Source organism: Macrosteles quadrilineatus, unplaced genomic scaffold (assembly GCF_028750875.1).
Source record: "Macrosteles quadrilineatus isolate MER2022 unplaced genomic scaffold, UCM_ALF_1.0 Scaffold_3__2_contigs__length_128488019, whole genome shotgun sequence".
NCBI classification, from domain to species: Eukaryota; Metazoa; Arthropoda; class Insecta; order Hemiptera; family Cicadellidae; genus Macrosteles; species Macrosteles quadrilineatus.
This window is the reverse complement of record NW_026542596.1, coordinates 16,900,509-16,925,881: the sequence shown is the minus strand read 5'-3', so window position 1 is coordinate 16,925,881 and position 25,373 is coordinate 16,900,509. Positions and strand designations below refer to the sequence as shown.

The 25,373-nt window shown below is 35.5% G+C and overlaps 1 protein-coding gene across 1 annotated transcript in view; it reads right to left on the bottom strand.

The window, feature by feature from the left end:
- LOC128990334 (bone morphogenetic protein 3-like) overlaps positions 1-18,916 on the bottom strand; it is a 42,554-nt gene extending 23,638 nt beyond the window's left edge. Inside the window, exons 1-2 of the mRNA XM_054412672.1 lie at positions 18,634-18,916; positions 278-1,161 (exon numbers count right to left, since the gene is read on the bottom strand). Of these exons, the coding sequence (XP_054268647.1) occupies positions 278-1,161; positions 18,634-18,913 (1,164 nt within the window). The 5' untranslated portion in view covers positions 18,914-18,916. The remainder of the gene's footprint in view (positions 1-277; positions 1,162-18,633) is intronic.
- Positions 18,917-25,373: the final 6,457 nt, after the last annotated feature.

Sequence of the window (25,373 nt, the reverse complement as noted above, 5' to 3'; positions counted from 1 at the left end):
ATTTTACTACGGTAGTTTTATTAATTTTAGAAACGTTTTAAATCTTTTCATTTGAATCTCGCGAAATCCATCACGTCTACTTAAAACGAGGTGGGTCATGTCTACCAAATCTAGAATGCTTTCAAAGTTACACTTTCATCGTATCTCAAAGAACTTTTGTATTGGAATATCGATGATGAATCTGATAATAATATGTGTAAGGTTATTTAAAAATCCAAGTTTTAAAATTATATTTAGCCTGTTACTATTTAAAAATAACAATTACTTTTCTTCTTACCATATACATATTCTGCGATCTGTCTGATGAATACGAGTTCTTCTGCTTCTTCCCTCCTTTACGCTTGCCTTTCCGCACTTTCTTCGGTTTCTTATTGCGACTCTCACCATTGAAAATATCTATTCTGGAGGTCAAAAACGATTCTGGAGAGGAAACCGGAATCAAATCTTCATTCTCGTCTGGAAGTTTGTTATCAATGATGGATCTAGTCTTCCTGATGATTTCGTTCTCCGACATATCTTCCCTCTGATCCAAAGTAGAGTGAGTTTCATTTACAGTTGGAGGAGTTGTCAAACTGTTCGATAAAGTAACATTCCTGGTAAACATCCTTCTTTTAAAGTTAGGAATTATATCGGGGTTATTGTCTGAGTCGTCTATGAACACTCGTTCCAGACCTCCCGTCTGCAGACGTTGCACCAAGGCGTGAGTGTGTACCGGAGGCTTAGGTGGAGGTCTTCCCCCGTCCTCCGTGACCTCCTCTTCGCCGTCCTCTGAAAAGACCACGAGGAAAGCGTGAGAGTCGGGGAACCCACGAAGGAAATGAGAAGGAGGAATGACTTTGCCCGAGGGAGACTCGAAACGCACGGCTAAGGAGTAACCATAAACTTCGCCCCTCGGGTCTAGCAGGAGCTCTCTGAGTGGAGCAGTGATATCCACGGATGTCCAAACGCTCCTCTGGACCATGGAGACCGGCACAGAGCCTAGAGGAGTCAGCTTGCCTCCAGGAGATGCTCGGAATAGCCTGATCCTGTAAGGTGGAGCCAACAATCTCCTGTGTCTGTGACGTTGGTGTAGTTTTCTTCTGTTAAGTTGCAGCTGAGCTAGTCTCACCTCCTCTTCGGTGTTCACACTACTTATGTTGAACACCACGGTGTCCTTCCCTCCTGCAACAAATTTTGGAAAATAATTAGTAAACAAAATACTTTAAATTCTCAAAACACATTTCATTAAGTATCTTATCTTATCTTACTAATATTATAAATGTGAAAGTTTGTGTGTTTGTTTGAAGTTCAATCACGCATTAACTACTGGACAGATTGGGCAGAAATTTGGCATGATGATAGCTCACATTCCCGATTAACATATAGGCATATTCTTATCTCAAAAATCCTTTAGGGCTCCGCCCCAGTGGCTCTGTAGTTCCCCATGTTAACCTTATGAGTATTCATATTTAAATGGAATTAAATAATTTAGTCAGCTGTTTCAACTACAAAAGTTGGTTCTATGATATGCAAAAGCATTAAAAAGTTATAAGATTTACCAACAGAGTGCAGCACTATTTTTTTGCATTTATGAAAACAGCTAATTTGAACTAAGCAACAACAAAAAACTGTGATACAAAATGAGAACTGCCAAAGTAGGATTGTTTTTTTAATTTCATAAATAATTTGTGATATTTTGTGAATTTTTATAATTGAGCGGAGCGAGCGAAGCTCTTATACGTCGACTTTTATGCATTTCGTAATACGCAAACTCCTCCTAGACGGCTGAATCAATTGTTTTCAAATTTTTCATGGTGATAAAGACCATATCGGTGAGTGCCAACATCTATATGGCGTTAAAAAAGTCTCTCAGGAATCCGCAGAAAAATGAAACTGAAAATCACATTTTCTTAACATTAGTCTTATGGGTTGCTAGGTAACCATGTTGGCTGAATTAAATAACAAGTAAAAAGTAAACAAAAGATTTGAAGTTTTAGCATGTGTTCATAATAAGCCAACTACCCACAGTATACTAGGAAATTACAAATACAGTACAAAAGGAAAAACATCACTTGTTAATATTGAGCAAAGATTATACTTAAGATTACTCGATACATTGTAGTCAAGGGTAGCAGTGCGAAGTCTAGGATCTGTTTATGACGAATACATTAAGGTATCTGCAATCCTAAAATGCTATGGGAAGGGAAGGAAACAGGTCCGTGACGTAGGAAGTAGTGAAGGAAGTAGTAAAGGCAATCATAAAATGCTATGGGAATAGAGGGAAACAGGTCCGTGACGTAGGAAGTGATATGAAGGAAGTAGTGAATGCGAGCAGTCCGGAGTGTGGGGACTGTTTATGACGATTAGATTAGGGTATCTGCAATCCTAAAATGCTATGGGAAGGGAGGAAAACAGGTCCGCGACGTAGGAAGTGGTGAAGGAAGTAGTCAAGGCGAGTAGTCCGGAGTGCGGGAACTGTTTATGACGATTAGATTAAGGTATATGCAATCTTTAAGTGCAATGGGAAGGGAGGGAAACAGGTCCGCGACGTAGGAAGTGGTGAAGGAAGTAGTCAAGGCGAGCTGTCCGGAGTGTTGGAACTATTATGACGATTAGATAAGGGTATGGGCAATCAAAAATGCTATGGGAAAGGGAGGGAAACAGGCCCGTGACGTAGGAAGTGGTGAAGGAAGTAGTCAAAGCGAGCTGTCCGGAGTGTGGGAACTGTTTATGACGATAAGATAAGGGTATGGGCAATCCTAAAATGCTATGGGAAGGGAGGGAAAGAGGTCCGCGACGTAAGAAGTGGTGAAGGAAGTAGTCAAGGCGAGCTGTCAGGAGAGAGGGAACTGTTTATGGCGATTAGATAAGGGTATGGGCAATCCTAAAATGCTATGGGAAGGGAGGGAAACAGGTCCGTGACGTAAGAAGTGGTGAAGGAAGTAGTCAAGGCGAGCTGTCTGGAGCGTGGGAACTGTTTATGATGATTAGATTAAGGTATTTGCAATCCTAAAATGCTATGGAAAGGGAGAAAAATAGGTCCGCGACGTAGGAAGTGAAGGAAGTAGTCTAGGCGAGTTGTCCGGAGTGTTGGAAATGTTTATGACAATTAGATTAAGGTATCAGCAAACCTAAAATGCTACGGGAAGGGAGGAAAACAGGTCCGCGACGTAGGAAGTGATGAAGGAAGTAGTCAAGGTGAGCTGTCCGGAGTGTGGGAACTGTTTATGACGATTAGATAAAGGTATTTGCAATCCTAAAATGCTATGGGAAGGGAGGGAAACAGGTCCGCGACGTAGGAAGTGGTGAAGGAAGTAGTCAAGGCGAGTAGTCCGGAGTGTGGGAACTGTTTATGATGATTAGATTAAGGTACTGTATCTGCAATCTTTAAATGCAATGGAATGGAGGGAAACAGGTCCATGACGTAGGAAATTGTGTAGGATGTAGATGTGTGGATTTATGTATCTCCAATACTACGGTGCTTTCAGAGTGAACTAATGATTTTCCCCGAGCAAAGCTCGGTCCCCAGGTACTATAATCAAATGACGACACTAGCTTGAGGTTCGTGACGTATGAAGAGGTTAAGGAAGTAGTAGTGAACAGTCTGGAGTGTGGAAACTGTTTATGACGATTAGATTAGGGTATCTGCAATCCTAAAATGCTATGGGAAGGGAGGAAAACAGGTCCGCGACGTAGGAAGTGGTGAAGGAAGTAGTCAAGGCGAGTAGTCCGGAGTGCGGGAACTGTTTATGACGATTAGATTAAGGTATCTGCAATCTTTAAGTGCAATGGGAAGGGAAGGAAACAGGTCCGCGACGTAGGAAGTGGTGAAGGATGTAGTCAAGGCGAGCTGTCCGGAGTGTTGGAACTATTATGACGATTAGATAAGGGTATGGGCAATCAAAAATGCTATGGGAAAGGGTGGGAAACAGGCCCGTGACGTAGGAAGTGGTGAAGGAAGTAGTCAAAGCGAGCTGTCCGGAGTGTGGGAACTGTTTATGACGATAAGATAAGGGTATCTGCAATCCTAAAATGCTATGGGAAGGGAGGGAAAGAGGTCCGCGACGTAAGAAGTGGTGAAGGAAGTAGTAAAGGCGAGCTGTTTGGAGTGTGGGATCTGTTTATGACGATTAGATTCAGGTATCTGCAATCTTAAAATGCTATGGGAAGAGAGGGAAACAGATCCGCGACGTAGGAACAGGTGAAGGAAGTAGTAAGGCTAACAGCGCAGAGTGTGGGAACTGTCTTTGGCAATTACATTAATGTATCTGCAATGCTAAAATGCTACGGGAAGAGACTGTAGACTGTAATATGTTAAAAATGATTACGAAGCACAAATCAATACATATTTTCGATACATGAAATCGTTTACAATCGAAATTTACAACTGAGTTGACAACAGCTGATTTTTACTCCATAGAGGCTAAAAACGATTTTTACTCCCTAAATATTAAAAATGCTACTTTAGACCCGCAGCGCATGCATGAAAAAATACTGTTTTTACTGCAGTAAGACAAAAACAATATAATATGAACCCTTGATGACTCCGCTCAATTTTGTGGATGCCTCTGCGAACGCCACCTAGTTTATTTTTCCTATTGTTGGTAGATGTGTAACACTGTAGTACTGTATACCGTACATTTAAAGAAGCAAATTTTATCAAACTGTGTCCTCCCTCATTGCAAACGCAAAGCCTAAGTATAAATGCAATAAGCATTTTGTACTTATATGCCAACCCCGTACAAAGGAAGGGTAATCTGCTAGTGGTATATACTTTCTCTATGTTTTCTTGACGTAGTTATCATTATATTTTACTAGTAAATATTTTGGATAAATTTATCAATGGATGGTGTTACAAAAAGATTAGTGTTTACTTGAGGTCGCACATCAATACTGCACATAAATATGGTGTTGACCATTATAACCTCTATGAACCTCAAACGAGCCGATTTATTGGTCATCCGGTGTAATAAACAAATATTCTTTACAACTTCGACTTCTTTCACTTTAACTATCATATGCAAGAACAATTAACTGTTGATAACTGAACGTGATATGAACTGCAGCATGAGAGTCAAATGAATAGGTTATATTAACTGTTGTCGCCTTACGGTCCAAGTTACATCCTTAGTGAGTTATGCACATTTGAACGCTTCTGTCATTATCATATTATATCATATCAACTACATAAGAATATTAAACATTGCCCACGTAATGCTACGTCAGGGAATGACCCTTTCATTTGTCAACCAACCGGTCTGGAAACACCCTAATAACGAGAGCCTAGCTTAGAGCTACCACGTTTTTATCAGTATTGCCACTGTGGTAGATCATTAGGTCTATGAGATTGGTGATTGTCAGACGATTTGCCGCAAATACTCATCATTGACTAACTTGACAACATTGAGTTCATAGTCGTTGTCTTAAAACGCAAAACTTAATCAAGAAGTGGAGAAGCTATTATGAATTGTATAGATTTTCCCTCTCTCATCTCACTAAGTCTTTCCGTCACGTTTCTCTTTACAATGCGAACGTTAAACATACGTTTTCCTTACCTACTTCAATCTTTTATAATCGCATACACACCTACCCTGACAAACGTGTTTCATCCGAATTTCAAGATAGCATCACCTAGCCCCCAAATCGTGCTCTATCTGGTTCCGATACGTCTCTATCTCAAGTAGCATCCGTTCGCAAAGAGGGTGGTTAGCGAATTTTGCGCACCTTCCTCGTTGCTCCAGTGAACTTCTGCGCAATACGTTATGTAAGTCTATCTTTGAACGAGCTTATAGCCTTACCCATTGACATAAAATAGTACATGAAAACTTCTCAATCTATTGCAACATCTGAAGTCTGTTTGTTGTTGTGTATTTCATGTCGGTAAAGTTTGAGTGTGGTAGTCAAGATTCAATGTGTCTTTCTTATCTTGTAGTCGATTCTACGAATAGGTACCAAATGAAAGGTGAATTGTCTGTCTGTAAATTTGCCCATTTTGCTTCGATTTCAGGTATTACTCGACTAAATATTATAAAAACGGAAATTAAAATCCCTATTGACAATTTAACATTTTAACCTCGAGTTCAGGTACAACCAATCGTATGCCTACTCCTACTACCCTCAGTCACTTCAGGACGTAAGGTATGATGGTCCCGCTGCTTTTAACATTCCTTCTGATGATAATTTTTCGAACTTGGGCCCTTTAAATGAAATATAAAATGAAAATTGATTCAATTAATTTAATTGTGGCTGCTAAGTACACCTGTGAATTCTCGGGTAGAACCTCATACGTCCGTGAACGCGATAACTTGAGTATATTCGTCCGATTTTGTTGAAATTTGGTTTAAAGGTGTAATCCGGGATAAACTTGAATGAGTTCGCGAATCAGCATGATCGGACAATGGGAACGGAGTTTTATGGTGTAAAAATGGGGTTTCCTATTTTTTACCCTCAAAACAAAAAAATTCCCAATTTCTCTCTAGACCTTTTTGAAGACCTTAAAAAAAATATTTAGTAGGCCTATATAAAAGTGTTTTTGTACGGTTATTTGTAACGAAAAAAACTTTAAAAAATTGGAAATTTAAAATTCCTATGTTCTTTTTATGGAGAATATTGTAAAATGTTGTAGTCTGTTTTTTTTATGGATATACTAGCAGAGTACCCGTCCTTCGTACGGGATTGGCATATAAATATTAAATGCTTATTGCAGTTATACACAAGCTTTGCGTTTTCAATGGGGGGAAGCACAGTTTGATCAAATTTGCTTCTTTAAATTTACGGTATATAATAGTATTACACATATACCATAGCCATAATGTTCTGCTACTTCGCCTAAACAATAGAGAAAAATAGATTATTAAATTCGCAAAATATCGCAAATTATTCATGAAATTAAAAACATAAACATAGCTGTAAACAATCCTAATTTGACACAGCATATCGCAGTTTTTGGTTGCTGCTTGGTTCAAATTAGCTGTTTTCATAAATGAGTAAAATAATAGTGCTGCACCCTGTTGGTAAATTTTATAACTTTCAATGCTTTTGTATATCATAGAACCAACTTTTTAGACAGCTGACTTAATTCTTTAATTCCCTTTAAATATGAATATTCGTAAGGTTAACATAGGGAACTACAGATCCACTGGGGTGGAGCCCGGAAGGATTTTTCAGATAAAAAATAAGCCTATATGTTAATTGGGAATGTTAGCTATCATCATGCCAAATTTCAGCCTAATCCGTCCAGTAGTTAGCGCATGATTGAGCAACATACAAACACAAACGCACAAACTCACAAACTTTCAGATTTATAATATTAGTAAGATAGTAAGATGTTAATCAAACTTGGCAAATTTATTTATTTTATAATAAGTTATTAATATTTTACCAAAAACCACACGTTTTAAGTTTCCTTGTACTGTAGCAGCAAACCTGGGTACTCGTTAAACCTAATGTAATTTAAATGGATTTAATTGAAAATCAATTCAGTCAAAAATGGAAAATCGCTAAGTAGTTTGCTGCGGCAGGGGTATTTTTATTATTTATTTCTTCTTACAGACATAACATACATTAAAATTATCTTATTCATACGGTTAATTATTGTAAGTTGTGCTTCTGTCCGAAAAACTTGATACGTTGACAACTTGCTCTTAAATTACCGAATATTTTTCCATCTTTAAAATATTAGTACGACCAAAGCAAATTACATACTTGATAAATGCTTCTTCTTCCCTGCCTGATACATTATGCAACAGTAAATCGCGCTCAAACATTTCCCCTAAAATAAAAAACGGAACATTCATACTCTACGCACATAAAATGTACACTGAAACAAGCTTCTGATATTACAATAAAAGAGTAAAGTCTACTTGCTGCAGATTATATCAATAATGTAACTTTTGACACCAGAGTAATCTTTATTTTCGTAATACTGAAATGGTATAACAGCGTGGAAGTTCTTCAATGAAAATCAGCACTTCAAAAATGTTTAAATCTGCATAGGCCTAAGCCAAACACAGGAAATTCCGATAATGGCACTATTATTTTATGATTAATAAGCTGCGAGCCTCATAGTATTTCATCGTTATTATTTATGACCCTATTTTAAACATACAAAAATATACTTGTTATGCAGAAGATACAAATTATATGGACAAAGCTTTATAAAAGAGGTTTTGATACAAAACACATTATTACTCGGTGCTGCTATAGACCTCAAGGAAATAGATCAAATTACACAAAAATTCGCATACATGAGGCATTCATCGTTGTTATTCATAGCATTCATGAAATAGCGTCAATAGTTAATCGCCGCTTGTTTTGTTACAAACCAGTTTATGTATTGCTTTTATGATGCTTTATCGAGCTTGTGTTAGATATCACCCGGCTATATAAACTGATGGTCAAAACATACAGACAAAACATACTCACTATATTTATCATAATTTAAAAAAATCATTATTATTTATGTACACTAAGAAGGCGAATTTAAATTAGTTCTCTTCGGTTATGTTGAGTGCGTTTTGTTGTTATTGCTTGTTTCTTGTTTTTAACCATCTTAAAACTGTCTAACCTAACGAAACTAAATACTTATAAGGCTTTACTCGTCCTTTCGAATAACAATTAAAACAAAAGTTAGTTGCTTCGTCTAGAATGTATTTTTAAAGCAGAACCATTCTCTGAGGTCTGAGAAAAGTTTAAATTTTCATTCGTTCAATCAAGCAATATTGCAGTATAATGAAGATTTGTAACTTTCAAACTGTATGTATAAGTGGGATCTGGTTTTAATTTTAATATATACCGTACATAACCATTTTTGGAGGCATTCTTTCTCATATCCACACCAAGTGTGAAAACTTCACAACCACACAAACAGGAAAGCTGTCAAAACCCCCTCAATATCAATGGATATCTCATGGATCTGACCACAGCCACCTCTAATACATATACATAATATAATACTCTAATACATTATATGTATATACATAATATGTAGTACATAATATGTATTAGAGGTGGCTGTGATCTGACACTGACCCGTCACACGGAAGAAAGTGGCTGTACCATTCAGAACTGAAGTGGTTTCATACAATGTACTCTATTTTATTCCAATTTACATATTTAAGCAGACTGTGCTTTTATTTTCTTGAATGTTCCCTTTGGTTTAGCTTTATAAACAGTCAGAATCAATATAACATTATCTGAATGGATCTATTTATAAATTCACTAGCTGTACCCGCGGGCTTTGCCCCGTTTTACTTCATTAGTGAGTTCGTTCGCATGGTTCAATCACGTCCTGGTTGAAGTTCGTTCGCTACGCTCACTCACCTTTAGGTTGGAGCTTGTTCACTGCGCTCACTTGCCTTCAAGTTAGCTCGTTCGCTACGCTAACTCGCCTCCAGGTTGGAGTTCGTTCGCTACGCTCACTCACCTTTAGGTTGGAGCTCGTTCGCTGCGCTCACTTGCCTTCAAGTTAGCTCGTTTGCTACGCTAACTTGCCTCCAGGTTGAAGTTCGTTCGCTACGCTCACTCACCTTTTGGTTGCAAATTAGCTGTTGTCATAAATTTAAAAAAATAAAAAAATAAAGTTTTTCTGAAAAAGTTTTGTTTACTTCTGAAAGAAGTACTTCAACAGAATTATTTTAAGTTTGAAGGAAAATTCTACTCACAATCTGAGGGCCTAGCAATGGGCTACCCTCTATCTTGCATACTCGCTGACATTTATTTGAATTATATCGAAAATGAATTTATACTATCAGATCGTAACAAACAGAAACAAAAAATACTGCAGTACCACCGATATGTAGATGACACTATTCTTTTGTTTAACGGTAACGTCCGACAACTGGAATTATTACACAAATATCTAAACAATATTGCCCCAAATTTGAAATTCACGATGGAAATCGAGGAGTCAAACAAAATGAATTTTCTAGACCTGACAATAGAAAAATTGGACAATAGATTGGATTTCAGCATTTATCGTAAGCCAACCACGTCAAACCAAACCATCCATAACACGTCATACCATCCACCATCACAGAAATATGCCGCTTATAATAGTATGTTATATAGATTGTTAAATGTTCCAATGTCAGACAACAATTTTAATAAAGAACTCAATTTGATCAAACACATAGCGCTATCTAATGGGTACAACAGCAATATGATTGACAGGTTATTAAGTAAGATGAAAAACAAAAAGTCTGGAGACGTCCAACCACAAAAGAAGAAGTATGTGTGTATAGAGTACTCACATTCAATTCAGTACTCACTTACGAAAGAACTGAAAAAACATGGTATCGAATTGACGTTCAAGACCAACAACAAGACAATTAATAAATTAAACGTTTCTGATCGTGTAATCGACAAAAGTGAGAAGTCAGGTGTATACAAAATTAAATGTGCCAGCTGCCCGAGCTTTTACATAGGAAAAACTGGACGGACATTCGGAACCAGGTACAAAGAACATCACCCATGTCCAAGAGCCGACAAACAAAAATCATCCTTTGCACAACACCTGGTTGATAAAAACCATGAAATGTATGATCTGAACACTGGCCTCGATATACTCCACACAAGCAAGAAAGGAAATAAATTGGACACATAAGAAGAATACGAAATTTACAGAGCCTATACAGAAAATAATTTTGATGACACAATATTAAATGACAAACTACAATATAAATCACACATCATTTTCAATAGTATTTTAGACCAGGACAAGAGACAAAAGGCAGGAGTACAAAGGTCAGCTGATAACACCACTACGCAAAGAACGATGCAGGATTAACCTCTAGTCGGCATCCAGTTCAGATCGTGGCAATGTCAACCGGTACCGTGTGTGCGACAGGCCTGTCCGTTGTGTTTTCGTTATTAATTGTAAAAGTAAAATGTTATTCGTGTTCGTGTTTTGTGTTTCAACTATGACGACGCTACTTCAGCTGAATGTTCAACGTCTGACGATGGCATTATAATGCCGAAACGGCCGTAACTCAAGTTACAACAGATTGAGCTGTAGACGAAGGTAAATACCTATTTTTAATTAATATCACAGCTCAGGGGCTAAAAATGGATTTTAATATTTTTTTTAAATAATAGTGCTGCACCCTGTTGGTAATCCTTGTAACTTTAATGCTATTGCACATCATAGAACAGAACCAACTTGTTTAATTGAAACAGCTGTTAAGATTCATTAATTCCATTCAAATATGAGTACTCATAAGGTGAACATGGGAAACTCCAGAGCCACTGGGGCGGAGCCCGAGAGTCCGATCAGAATGAAAACAACTTAGTTTTCCCATTTAATGCCTAAAGAATCAGTGTACCAAATTTCAGCCTCCTAGTAGTAAATGGGAAGTGGGAGAATTAGTGATGAGTGAGTCAGTCAGTGAGGGCTTTGCCTTTTAGCGAATTTCCCATATAGGGAATAAGCTATTACCGTAGTACTCATGGTAAGACCTGGACGCGGGACCGATTTTTTTTCGTTTTGAGGTCCCTAGAGGGCAAAAACACCATCCGTTCAAATTCATATATATATATATATTTATATATTTATATAAATATATATATATGTGTCCGTCAGCACGATAACTCGAGCAAAAATGATCCGATTTGGATGAAATTTGGTACAAACGTGTAAACGTACGTTTATTCGAACGAGTTCGCGATCCAGCATGGGAACGGGGGTTTACGGGGGGTTTTATGGGGTAAAAATAGGTTTTTCCTATTTTTGACCCAAAAAACATAAAATTTAGCAATTTCTTTCCAAACCATTTTGTAGAGCTTAAAAAACAAATAATTTAGTATATTGAAGCGTTATTATGCGCCTAATAGTTATGGAGAAAATTCCAAAAAATTGTAAATTTAAAATTCCCATGTTATTCTTATGGAGAATAAGTAAACTGTTGTAGTTTGCTTGTTTGTGAACATATTTTGATCAAATTTGGAAAATGTTTTATTTCTCACTACCTATTCACATTTTACAAAAAAAAAGTTTTACCCTCCCTGATGCAGCAAACCTAAGTACTTGTTAAACTAATTCTATTTAAATCAAGAATAAATGTTATATTTTTAAGAAGACATTTCAGTGTAAATCCAATCAGTCAAATGGAAATTCGCTTAGTCTGCAGGTTTGCTGCGGCGGGGGTATTATATATATAGATTAATATGTCATTTAAGGGTAAACACATTTACAGTAGCTTGCCGTTTAACATGACAGTTGCAAAATTATGTGTAGTTTAGACGAGTTTGTATTCGAACTGCAATAAGGATCCATTTTCTTGTTTAAAATAATCAGACCACGGAAGACTCAGGTGCGGAGAAGGTTTTTAATGTTCCTCTCTTCCCGCGTTCTGCCAATCGTAATGGTTTTTAATATTACTTTACTTCCACCCAAAACAGGGTGCGAAATAAGTTCACAAACTGCAAATTTCTTTTGAGATAACAGGGGTAAGATGAGCAGCTATATTTCAAGAACATGTTCTATTGATAAAAATAAACTCATGTGCCTTTATTGTTCAAGCGTTTCTTGGCATTTCGTAGTAGCAAAATATTTACGAGCAAACAACAATTATTTTTAAAATCTCAATTATTTCACAGAAAATATGGACTGAAAATATGGCCAATTAGCGAGATCATATTGTACAGGATTATACATTATTAGTAAACTTAACAACTGTACTTATATGTACAGTTATACATCTTTTTCATCAATATTTTGTGGTTTATATCCTATAATGATTTGGATACAATCTTCGAGGACGTTTTATTACTTTAATAACACTTCCTTTATAAACCTTTGTGCTAGTTTATCAATAACATTATATGTCTTTATTTTTTGCAATTACTAACACTCTTTACGTCAACGAAAAATGGTAAAATTAAAAAAAAAATAGATCGTTAATTAAAAACAAAATTAAGCATGATACCATAAGATACTAATTATTGTTTGCTATTTTCTCGTCAATTTGGATTTTTTTAAGGGAGTGTGTAATCAATGTCATTATATGCCTTTAAATGGAAAATACACTTTTACATATGGCTCTTCCACATCGTATTTGCATCAATTTAGTTTAGGCATACTCCAAATCAAAGCAATAGAAACAGGTAAATAATTATTTTTTCCGCTGGGATAAAAGTTCAACACCAAGAAAAAGGTGTGAGTGGAGGTTGTTTCTCAAGATGTTTAAAATGATTTAACAAACAGGTAACTTGTGGTATGTACGTTGGTGTGTGACAATGCTTTTGTATATATTTTTTACTGTTAATTCTTTTCTCATTGAAATCTTTGTGTTAGATATGTCAAAGGATAGAGACTAACTAACGTTTTATTAATTAATTGTATTTGCTAAAGGTTCAAAAAGCTGAACAGATTGTAAATAAAATTGTGAAAAAAATTCACGCGTGCCTTGCGGCATTCCTAATAACAGCTGTTGAAGCTTAAAACCGCTGTTTCCAGGAACAAAACTAGTGCGCTTGGATGAGTTGGAGATATAGCGTAATATTACTGCATCAAACTTCAGAATTTTTACAATGCAACATAATATTATTATTTTGAATCTTGGACAAATATGGTTATAGCTTTAAATTAATTCAATAATTCGTTTATTCCACCACAATGAGAAATAAGTAATTAATTAAATATTTGATTTTCTTGAAAATGAGTAAATCGTTTCTTGTAATAATAAAATATCTTATTGTTTATTCGACATACGGTAACGCACTGACTTAAATCTCTTTTTTTGTTATACTGTACACATCACTATTTCAACCTTCAATCTATCTCTAATTTCTGTTTGATCTTTACTTTATTTTGTATAATTTACCTCCATTGGCATTTTTGTGAGTTGTTTTCATTGATACCCTGTACTATACAACGAACACAGAAAAGTACTGTACTGAAGCTAGCGCCTTGTCTATACTGACTTGCCTTTACCCACTGTTAGATGAGCCTCTAAAACTATGTAGCTAATTTAATGTTTAATAAGTATTTTATATATGTATATACAGCGAAAAAACATGTTGTTTGTGATTCTTTAAAGTTAGTAATGCTCCAAGCAAATACAGTAATACAATTAACGGTCAATATTATTAAAATAACATTAAAATGTGAATTATCTATACTATACTGTTATAAAGAAGAAATTGGTGTGTGTCTATCTGTGTGTGTGTATTTGTTTAAACTAAACTCAAAAACTACTGAACCAACTGGGCTCATATAAAAAAATAAATGCTACAGCTCCGATTCCGAGGTTACTGTAGAACTATTCAATCTGCAATATTGACCCAGGACTCTGCCCCATGGGCTTTCAAAGTTCTGAGGTCAGCGTTATAAAAGTAAATATTCATTGATATCCATGATGGCAACAAAGTAGCCTACAATGTCACAAAGTTTAAATGTAAACAAGCAGAACTGTCAAATCTATATAATTAATACGCTACATGAAACTTTGTCATTTGAACTCCTCCGCCATTGCTTAACCGATTTTATCCATTGACGTCTCATTGGAAACAGCGTGTCGCGTAGATATGATAACTGACCTTAATTTTGTTTGAAGTCCCTTGGGCTCTGCCCCAGTGGCTGTTAAGGTTCCCATGTTATCCTTATGAAGAACATAATTGTTTACATTTTGATCAGCTGTATAATTTAATTGCTGTTATTTATTTTTCGATTCAAAGTCTTTTTCACCACACTATGATGTTTTTGGCTGTATTACATACGTTAATTGGTGGCTGAAAGTTGCGTTTTGCTGGCCATGCCAGCTGTCATCGTAATTTGGGGACCGAGCAGGTTTTTACAGCCCGGGGCCGCAAAATCAGCTGTCCGCTTACTTACTTAAAACATGAATGCATTTTAAATACACAATAAAAATCCACAGAATTGTGTTATTGTCACCGTTGCCTAGCAACTATTTATTTTTATTTTTGCTGATTCCTCAATAATTATTTCTTCACATAACCTTAAAGTTGTAGTTGTGTTGACTATCAATGTGCATTATTATAGTGGTGAATAGTGGTAATAGGGTATAGTGTGGTGAAAAATAGCGTTCGTACCGCGGACCGAAATGGTTTTGCAGCTCTCGATCGATTTAAGTTCTCGACTTCGTCTCGAACTTAAAAACTATCTCGAGCCGGCAAAACCTCATTTTCGGCCCTAGGTACGAAATGTACTATTAAACTCATCGGAAATTATAATGACTTTTATTTACTTCTTTGAAATTGCTCGATTTCGAGCAACGTGTTTACTAGTGAATTTTTAATTCACAATTCCACACAGCTGATTCAAACATATTAAATACTGCATGAATATTAGAGCTGAAATTGTATGGATCATAAACATAAATAAATGAAGTCACTCGTCTAAATGTAAAAATTATTTAACATTAAGTAAACGGAACTGTCAAACTATATCTTAATGTCATTAGTTATAGGATTTGTTTAGTTCCTAATTTTTTGTTTGATGTTTATGGTCTATATCGAGTTTTAAGAGAATTATTTTCCAGACATATTTCTGTGGAAACAGTTATACAATTTCAATATTGTTAGGTTTGGGACTTTTGATGGTTTTTTGTTTACAGGACAAACTACTCACAGTATGTTGTTTGGTTTTACCTTAAGTCTATCATGGACTTTTGATACTGCAACAAGCAGAAGTATGAGTTTTTATCCTATTGTTATATCTCAAACAATTGTCCTATGTATTTCATGTGTGCTTTGTTGCTGGAAAAAAATATATTCCTATTTTTCCTAAACTTGACCATGGCATACTTTATTATACGTTGTAATTTAGTGGTGGTTAGCTACACAGCTGCTTCAATTAAATCAAAGGCAATATTTAAAAACTAAGCTGGTTGCAGTTGACTTTTGTTTCTAAAATCATTGGAAAAGTTGTGTATGTTATTTTTTTATCGATGGTATACGATCTACGATTTAAGGGTCTTGAATTTTGGAACGGGAAAAGTGATATTAACTTGCTAAGATTTGCCATATTTTAACCAGCTCTTTGTAAGTTATTTGTCGATAAAATATTTACATTATTGAAAATTATTTAGTAATTAACAACAAGGATATGTTTGATAAACAAAATTTGCTAAATATTATAATTTTTCTTTTATCTCAGAAATAAAATATACTCCTATAAAACGTTTAATAGCTGCTAGGAAATAGGCCTTGCCCTAATCGAAGCATTTGGGCTCTTTAAGTATCTTTTTTATGTGACATTTATAATAATCAATGATTAGTTATTCGCCACATTAAACTTAGTTTTAGGATTCGTTTTACCAAACAATTGACTTCCGAAATTGTTTTTCGAAGTAAATACATTTAGTAGTATGCTTTTTTTTACATAACATCATATAGGTCTACATATAATATTTTCATGAGGGCATCGACACCACTTTTACACCATCCTAGGTAGCCTATAAGCGAATTAATTTTTTTATTCCTCATAAGAACAACATAGTAATTTTAAACTTACATTTAGCTTCTCTTTAAGCATGAAATAACGCTCTAATATACTTAGTATAATTATTTTGTTTTCTCCAAGCTCTACAAAATGGGCTGGGCAAAAATTGGGAAATTTTATATTTTGAGGGCCAACAACGGTAAGCCTCCATTTTTGCCCCCAAAACCCCCTAAACCCCCTCGTAACTCGCTCAAATAAACGCAAATTTAGGCGATTTTACTAAATTCCATTAAAGTCTGATGATTTTTACTCGAGTTATCGTGCGAATTGATACATTTGGCATTTGCATATGAAACGAAAAATTAAATTGGCCCCGGGTCCAGGTCTTGGTCTTACCATAAGGCAACAAAAACATTAAAATCAGCTTATTTTTTTTTTCTAAAAACTGATTTACAGTACCTACATATACCTACAGTATCCACTGAACAAAATATATTTTCATACCGTTATTTTATAACCTTTTGCTATTGTAATGAAAACAGTTTAATGTTTGAACTAAAAACTTATATTTAACAAAGTCGCTATACACGAAGAAAGATGCCCATGTTACATCCGCTTTATCTTATAATTAACAAACCAAGAACTTGAAACTGTTATGCTTCTCTTTAAGTAATGATAACGATTTCCCAAAACTCCTTCCATTTATAACTTTCTTCTTATAAAGTTTAGCAATTGTTTTGTGTAGGATGACAAGCAAAATAAAAACATTTTTGTATATCGTACGTCTGTCGTATATTATTCTTCTTACTCACTTAAATGATGTAATAAATAATTGTAAATAATATCATCTCATGTATTTTTTGTCAACCAGCGTTGTACAAAACCTGTTCACACATGCTGAACGTCAAAAATAATAATTGAATAATTGCCGTAGAATAGGCTATATAATAAAATTTGAAAACAACCACAAAAATTGTCAAAAGAATACAGCTGGAATAAGTTTATTAGCAATATCAATAGTAAACAACCTATAATTGAAATATAATGGTTTTTGTTTATCCTACTAATAGAAAGTTTGGATGTATGGATGTATGTATGTTTGTGACAAGTAAACAAGAAAAATACTGGTCGGATTGGGCTGAAATTTGGCATGATGATAGCTCACATTCCCGATTAACATATAGGCATATTCTTATCTCAAAAATCCTTTTGGGCTCCGCCCCACTGGCTCTGCAGTTCCCCATGTTGACCTTATGAGTATTCATGTCTAAAGGGAATTAAAGAATTTAGCCAGCTGTTTCAACTAAAAGAGTTGGTTCTATGATATGCAAAAGCATTAAAAAATTATAAGATTTACCAACAGGGTGCAGCACTATCACGGAAAATGCTCATTATCGAACTGTGATAATCAGAACTGTCAAAGAAGGATTGTTTACAGTTATGTTTATGTTTTTAATTTCATGAATAATTTATATTTTGCGATTTTTTAATAATCTGTCTTTCTCTATTGTGTAGGTGAAGTAGTAGAACATTATGGCTATGGTAGATGTGTAATACTATCGTATACCGTAAATTTGAGAAAGCAAATTTTCTCAAACCATGTTTTCTCACATCGCAAACGCAAAGATCGGGTATAACTGCAATAAACAGTTTATACTTATTTGCCAACCCCGTACGAAGGACGGGTACTCTGCTAGTTAATTCATATATTGATATTTTTTATGCTTTGCAAAATAACATACCTCCATGATTGAAAGTTTTAAATTAATCACAAACTATTAAACCTACTAAGCTAATAATTACTTTTTTTATTCCTAGTAAACATTATTTAACAGCTATACCTACGTAAATGTCCTAGGATTTGCATTTCGATTTACCCATTGTCTGTTTCCTCAACTTTTTTTGCAACCTAATTTTTTTCCATTTTTTCTACGTAATACCAACTTTACTCCCTTGTATACCATTAAATTTTTACATCGGTAAAATCGACCCCCTAAAACGTAAGGTTGGCAGTCAGCTTTTTGTATTTCAGAGTATGGGTTTGAAGTTCTGAGGGTCTTTTTTTTATTTTAAAGGATTATTGCCGAAGTTTTCTATTAATCAAACACAGAATTTTCATCCTTCAGGTACTGGAATTGACTCTTTCAGTTGATTACCCTTTTCTTCATAAGCCTAAACGTTATAATACCACTTTAAAGTGTGTGAACAAACAACACAAAATATCTTGTGTAAAACCCAAAAAACAAATCTCCTACCTGAAGAAGGAAGAAAATTTCTCACAGTGGTCGTGCCCCCTTCCAGCGGGGCGTAGTCCTCCTGGCCGTTGACGAAGCGATGGTACAACTCAACCATGTGACGGGGTGCAGAAGGAAGTCGTCCTTTTGAGGTTCCAGGTTGTCTTGGAGGTGAGATGTGAAGCATCTCCCGGAAGACATCTCGGACTGCCGCTTCCTTGTCGGGGGTCGCCCCCCTGGACACCACCCCCCAGGTCACCATCACACACACCCACGTCCACGGGCCCACGGAGGAAGTCATGATGTGCACGGCGCGGAGACGAGGACGCTACTGAGCCGGGGTGTGGTGTGAAGTGGTGAATTGTTGAGACGCTACTGAACAACACAACACGCCGCCAGCGCCACTCACACCCTACGACGGTGTGAGAGAGAAGGCGTAGATAAACCATTTAACATAAACCGTATAGATTTACCATCCTTATCAGCTCATAACTTTACGCTTTGTCCGGTTTAGGTAGGGACATTTAATTTTGAAACTAGTTGAATTAATTAAAACGATGTATGTGTATAATGTAAATGTACACCATTTCTTGTTAAATGGTATTATAACACACAGTAAAGTATAAATCATATGATCTTCATATTACTAAACAAATTATAGTATAAATTTTCTTTTGAGTGAGCTCTAAGAAGAAGGTAATTCTCGTCCGGTCCATGAAGATGTTGGTGGTTTACTAACCAACTACTGGTTATCTAACCGAAGTTTAAGTTAGTTTTACTCAATGGAATATGCAATTTATATAATGATGCTCGCAGTGTTTTCCTAATCCGTTTATGTAAAAGAAGTTATTTTACTAAATACAAAAAATGTATTCGTAAATTATCACTATTCATGTTCTATATAAGCAGCAAATGTAATTTATTCTAATTTAGTAGTTTTATTCACATAATAATTGTATCATTAATCTTTGAAAAGTAAAAGAGAACCTGTATTATTATTCGTTTTGGTTCGGTCGGGATCGAACCCCTTTAAAATACGCAATTTGCTTATGGATCACATCGTTTGGATTAATTTACCTGAAAGATCAGCTGAGGAGATAGTTGTAAAGGTGCGATTCTGTCCTGTTTGTCAAGGGGGTTGTTTACTACTGAAAGATCAGCTGATGAGATAGTTGTAAAGGTGCGATTCTGTCCTGTTTGTCAAGGGGGTTGTTTACTACTGAAAGATCAGCTGATGAGATAGTTGTAAAGGTGCGATTCTGTCCTGTTTGTCAAGGGGGTTGTTTACTACTGAAAGATCAGCTGAGGAGATAGTTGTAAAGGTGCGATTCTGTCCTGTTTGTCAAGGGGGTTGTTTACTACTGAAAGATCAGCTGAGGAGATAGTTGTAAAGGTGCGATTCTGTCCTGTTTGTCAAGGGGGTTGTTTACTACTGAAAGATCAGCTGAGGAGATAGTTGTAAAGGTGCGATTCTGTCCTGTTTGTCAAGGGGGTTGTTTACTACTGAAAGATCAGCTGATGAGATAGTTGTAAAGGTGCGATTCTGTCCTGTTTGTCAAGGGGGTTGTTTACTACTGAAAGATCAGCTGAGGAGATAGTTGTAAAGGTGCGATTCTGTCCTGTTTGTCAAGGGGGTTGTTTACTACTGAAAGATCAGCTGATGAGATAGTTGTAAAGGTGCGATTCTGTCCTGTTTGTCAAGGGGGTTGTTTACTACTGAAAGATCAGCTGAGGAGATAGTTGTAAAGGTGCGATTCTGTCCTGTTTGTCAAGGGGGTTGTTTACTACTGAAAGATCAGCTGAGGAGATAGTTGTAAAGGTGCGATTCTGTCCTGTTTGTCAAGGGGGTTGTTTACTACTGAAAGATCAGCTGATGAGATAGTTGTAAAGGTGCGATTCTGTCCTGTTTGTCAAGGGGGTTGTTTACTACTGAAAGATCAGCTGAGGAGATAGTTGTAAAGGTGCGATTCTGTCCTGTTTGTCAAGGGGGTTGTTTACTACTGAAAGATCAGCTGATGAGATAGTTGTAAAGGTGCGATTCTGTCCTGTTTGTCAAGGGGGTTGTTTACTACTGAAAGATCAGCTGAGGAGATAGTTGTAAAGGTGCGATTCTGTCCTGTTTGTCAAGGGGGTTGTTTACTACTGAAAGATCAGCTGAGGAGATAGTTGTAAAGGTGCGATTCTGTCCTGTTTGTCAAGGGGGTTGTTTACTACTGAAAGATCAGCTGAGGAGATAGTTGTAAAGGTGCGATTCCGTCCTGTTTGTGAAGGGGGTTGTTTACTACTGAAAGATCAGCTGAGGAGATAGTTGTAAAGGTGCGATACTGTCCTGTTTGTGAAGGGGGTTGTTTACTACTGAAAGATCAGCTGAGGAGATAGTTGTAAAGGTGCGATTCTGTCCTGTTTGTGAAGGGGGTTGTTTACTACTGAAAGATCAGCTGAGATAGTTGTAAAGGTGCGATTCTGTCCTGTTTGTGAAGGGGGTTGTTTACTACTGAAAGATCAGCTGAGATAGTTGTAAAGGTGCGATTCTGTCCCGTTTGTGAAGGGGGTTGTTTACTACTGAAAGATCAGCTGAGATAGTTGTAAAGGTGCGATTCTGTCCTGTTTGTGAAGGGGGTTGTTTACTACTGAAAGATCAGCTGAGGAGATAGTTGTAAAGGTGCGATTCTGTCCTGTTTGTGAAGGGGGTTGTTTACTACTGAAAGATCAGCTGAGGAGAGAGTTGTAAAGGTGCGATTCTGTCCTGTTTGTGAAGGGGGTTGTTTACTACTGAAAGATCAGCTGAGATAGTTGTAAAGGTGCGATTCTGTCCTGTTTGTGAAGAGGGTTGTTTACTACTGAAAGATCAGCTGAGGAGATAGTTGTAAAGGTACGATTCTGTCCTGTTTGTGAAGGGGGTTGTTTACTACTGAAAGATCAGCTGAGGAGATAGTTGTAAAGGTGTGATTCTGTCCTGTTTGTGAAGGGGGTTGTTTACTACTGAATTTGTTTCTTTTATTCAACAAAATTTAAAATCATTTTACTAAATACAACAATTCATAACTATACACGCTCGTCCTCAGGTGTTAAAATATGGGAACAAATTGTACTTCTGCAAGTGATAATAGTCGACATAAGCCCGCTTACTTCAAGATGAAATTACATCAAAACAAGCTTCAAGAATAGATTAAACACTGCCTTGTAGATGTGTTATCCTGATACTTAACCTAAAGAAGATTGTGAGGTACGTTCTGTCCAACTTACTCAGAGGGCATGTTATTGTTTTATCAAAATTACAGTATTTTAACAAAACAAATTGTATAATCTATTGATTATCTTCCAGTATCATAAGAAAGTAGTAGTATTATTATATAGTATTATAATAAAAAGTAATGCATAAAACTCAATAATTAAAGACACAAAAAACATAAAAACAGCCCTAATATTAAATTTTACAATCGGAGTGGAACTACTTGTACAAGCGTAGTTCTGAAAAGTTATTATTGCATATTTCACAATTTAAGACAGCTGATCCAATGAAATTATAGTAGTTTACGCAACGATTGCGTAAAGATAGTGTTAACGACACGAGTAGAAAATTTAAGGTATGAGCCTTGGCGAGTGCCTTAGCGCCTTAAAAACTTCTACGAGTGTCGTTAACACTATTTACGCGACTTGTGTACACTACTTTACCTACGACGGTGTTTTAATTACTAAAAATCACTACTCATAACTTGAAAGGGAGGTTATGTTTTTGTTTATAACCTCTCATTGCCACTGACAGTGAAGCAAGGAATCAAACACTAATTCACTAATCATTGCACCGATCAACAATTAAATTGGCGTGAACAGCTGATTAGTCGAATTTCGAATCATTACAATTTTGCTTCTCCTCTCTCAATCCTTGAATCTCATTGGTCCGTTACCCGTGTTGTTATGAGTAAAACCACAGAAAACATACTACAGTCTGTTTTCTGTGGTAAAACTATGCTGTTATGAAAGTAAACAATGCTGTTATGAGATACTTTTCAATTCTAAGAACTGTACTGAAACGGCTGTAGTTAAAATATATTTCACACAATTATGTGGTTGGTTTATTTAATCAAAAAAATTTATCAAAGATCATTTATTCAAAAACCATGTCAATAAATATATAAATAAAAGAAATATTTTAAAAGCGGTGCTGTATCAACTCAGGCTCTGCTTTCGATTTTTAAAGTGTCTTAAGTGTTATTAAAATAGTTATTGATATACTTTCATGGAAACAGTAAGAAAATTACAATGTATAGATATTTTGTATGACTTTGGAGGCTACTTTAAATAAATTCGAACTGCTTAACATGTGTTAGATTAACTTAACATAATTTGCACATCACATTGTTTTTTTATGTGTATATTTAGGTAAATTTAGTTATTGTGTTTTGCTAAACCTATGCTTGAATTAAATTAAAGAATATCATCAATATCTAAATTGTACGTCGTTGATTTTTGTGTTCTAAAATCGGTTGTATATGTGTAACTATATTTAATTATCAAATGGTAATACAAAATAATCTTATTTTATCTTAACATAGCTTTCAGTTCATATTTACTTTATTTGATAAATGTATTATTTGTGTTATGCCACACCACTGATTAGATTAAACCAAGGAAAATAGCATAAAACACCTAAAGTAAATAGGTTTTTAAGCACTTTTTCATCAAGGTTAGAACTTGTACCCGGCAGCCCCAAATTTTCAAATGTAAACACCTTTCATGTGACCCCTCATTTTTAAGAGTTTCTCAAGACAAATTAAATGGCACAAACTAAACTCGAGTTCCAATAGAGTACTTTCAATCAGCCACAGCACATTTTTATACTAGAATGGGACTCGTCATACAGTCCAGAGAGAACACATCAAGCACCTAGGTTGTAAAAAGAAGGTTTAATATTTAATTTGGAAAATTAGTGCTTAATTATAGTCTATAAAATATCCATTTAATGACTGTAATTTTGATTAGGGGTGCGATATTGACCTCTAGTTTGCGCCATTTTATTTATCTTGAGAAACCCTTTAAAATGAGGGGTCACATGATAGGTGTTTACATTTGAAAATTTGGGACTGCCCCCAAAATACCCCATTTTGGGGGCTGGGGCAAAGTTGTAACTTTGTAGAAAAAGTGCAATTTCTTATGTTGTAAATATGTGCCGAGTTTGGTTTTCCTATTGCAACGCGTTAAAAAGTTAACTGGAGGGTTCCAGACTTTTGCCTAACTCTGTATATAAAGTCAAATACTAAGTAGGACTATACTTTCTGTCAGCGTTACACCTGTAGTTTAATGAGAAAGATGTAAAACATCGATGTGAAGGTGGAGAATACCTTTTAAATTTATTGAATATTTATAAGTATATTTCTACTTCAACATATTATTATTTTGTTTCACATTATCAACTATATTATTGTCTTTGTTTAGAAATGTAGTACGAAACTGATCAGTGCAAGCGGGCCCGCTGAAGTAACCTTAGACGGGTCAATTGCACTATTGTCTTTATCAGGGCTCTTTTTTATTAATATCCATGTTACGTGCAACAGCTGAGGCATGTAATTGTTGTTGGAACGACATGTGCTTCAAGTTTTGCAGACCTCCTCCCAGCATAGAAAAGATAATTCACTACGGGCCTCATGCAGCGCAATGCACTGCAATAATCGTTCAATGTATATCAAATAATCTAAAGTTTACTTTTATACATGTTGGAGCTGAGTTTTGTGAGAACTAACTCCTCTGTTATTTATTGATCAGATCAATTCGAATGTTTAGGGAGTCAAAAATTGACTTATCATTTTTTGGGTACCTAACTGCATTTTAAACGTAACAGCATTTGGCTTCAATGTTAACTGTGAGGATAGATATAACATCATTGTACCAATAATTGGATTTTATTTCATTCGAATTAGCGTTGAAGGGATCATGTTTTCTTGGTTGATGGTCGATAGCCATTTTACCTAAAGTTATAGTTGCTATTTATACAGGGTGTCCTGTAATTAAGTAAAAATAAAAATGAAAATCAAGAATAACATTTTTTTAAATGCCTCGTTAGTGAGATGCCCACCAAGTGTTTTAAATTTATACCTTAAAATAGTTTAAAATATCTGTATGAAATTTTGTATATAATTGTATCAAGTCATCAAAAACTTATTCAGAAAAAAATATTCATTAAAAAATCTGTTATTTTATAAGTGGTGACCATTTTAAATTTTAGTACCAGGAGACCAAGCTTTGCTTGGGTAAATATTTTAATTTGATTTAAATATTTAATTCCAATTTTTTTTAAGGATTGTGGCTGAAAAATTACAACAGTTGACTTATCCTCCATAAGAATAACATGGGAATTTTAAATTTACAATTTTATTGAATTTTCTCCGTAACCATTAGGCACACAATAACGCTTCAATTTACTGAATTATTTGGTTTTTTTAAGCTCTACAAAATTGTTTGGAAAGAAATTGTGAAATTTTTTGTTTTAGTGTCAAAAATGGGAAAAACCTATTTTTTACCCCATAAAACTCCCCATAAGCCCCCACCAAAACCAACACCCACTAGTAGTTCTCATCTCATTGTAAATTTTGAAGCTCGTTTTCGTGTCTAGTTCATCATGAATGACACTGAAATTTTGTTTGTATCATTTTAGGGTTAATTTCATGATTTGTGCTTTACTGTTTGGTTATAGGCTATAACTAGGGGATGAGTTATTGTTTATGAGTTTATCTTTTTATTCATAATTACTTATAATGTCATTA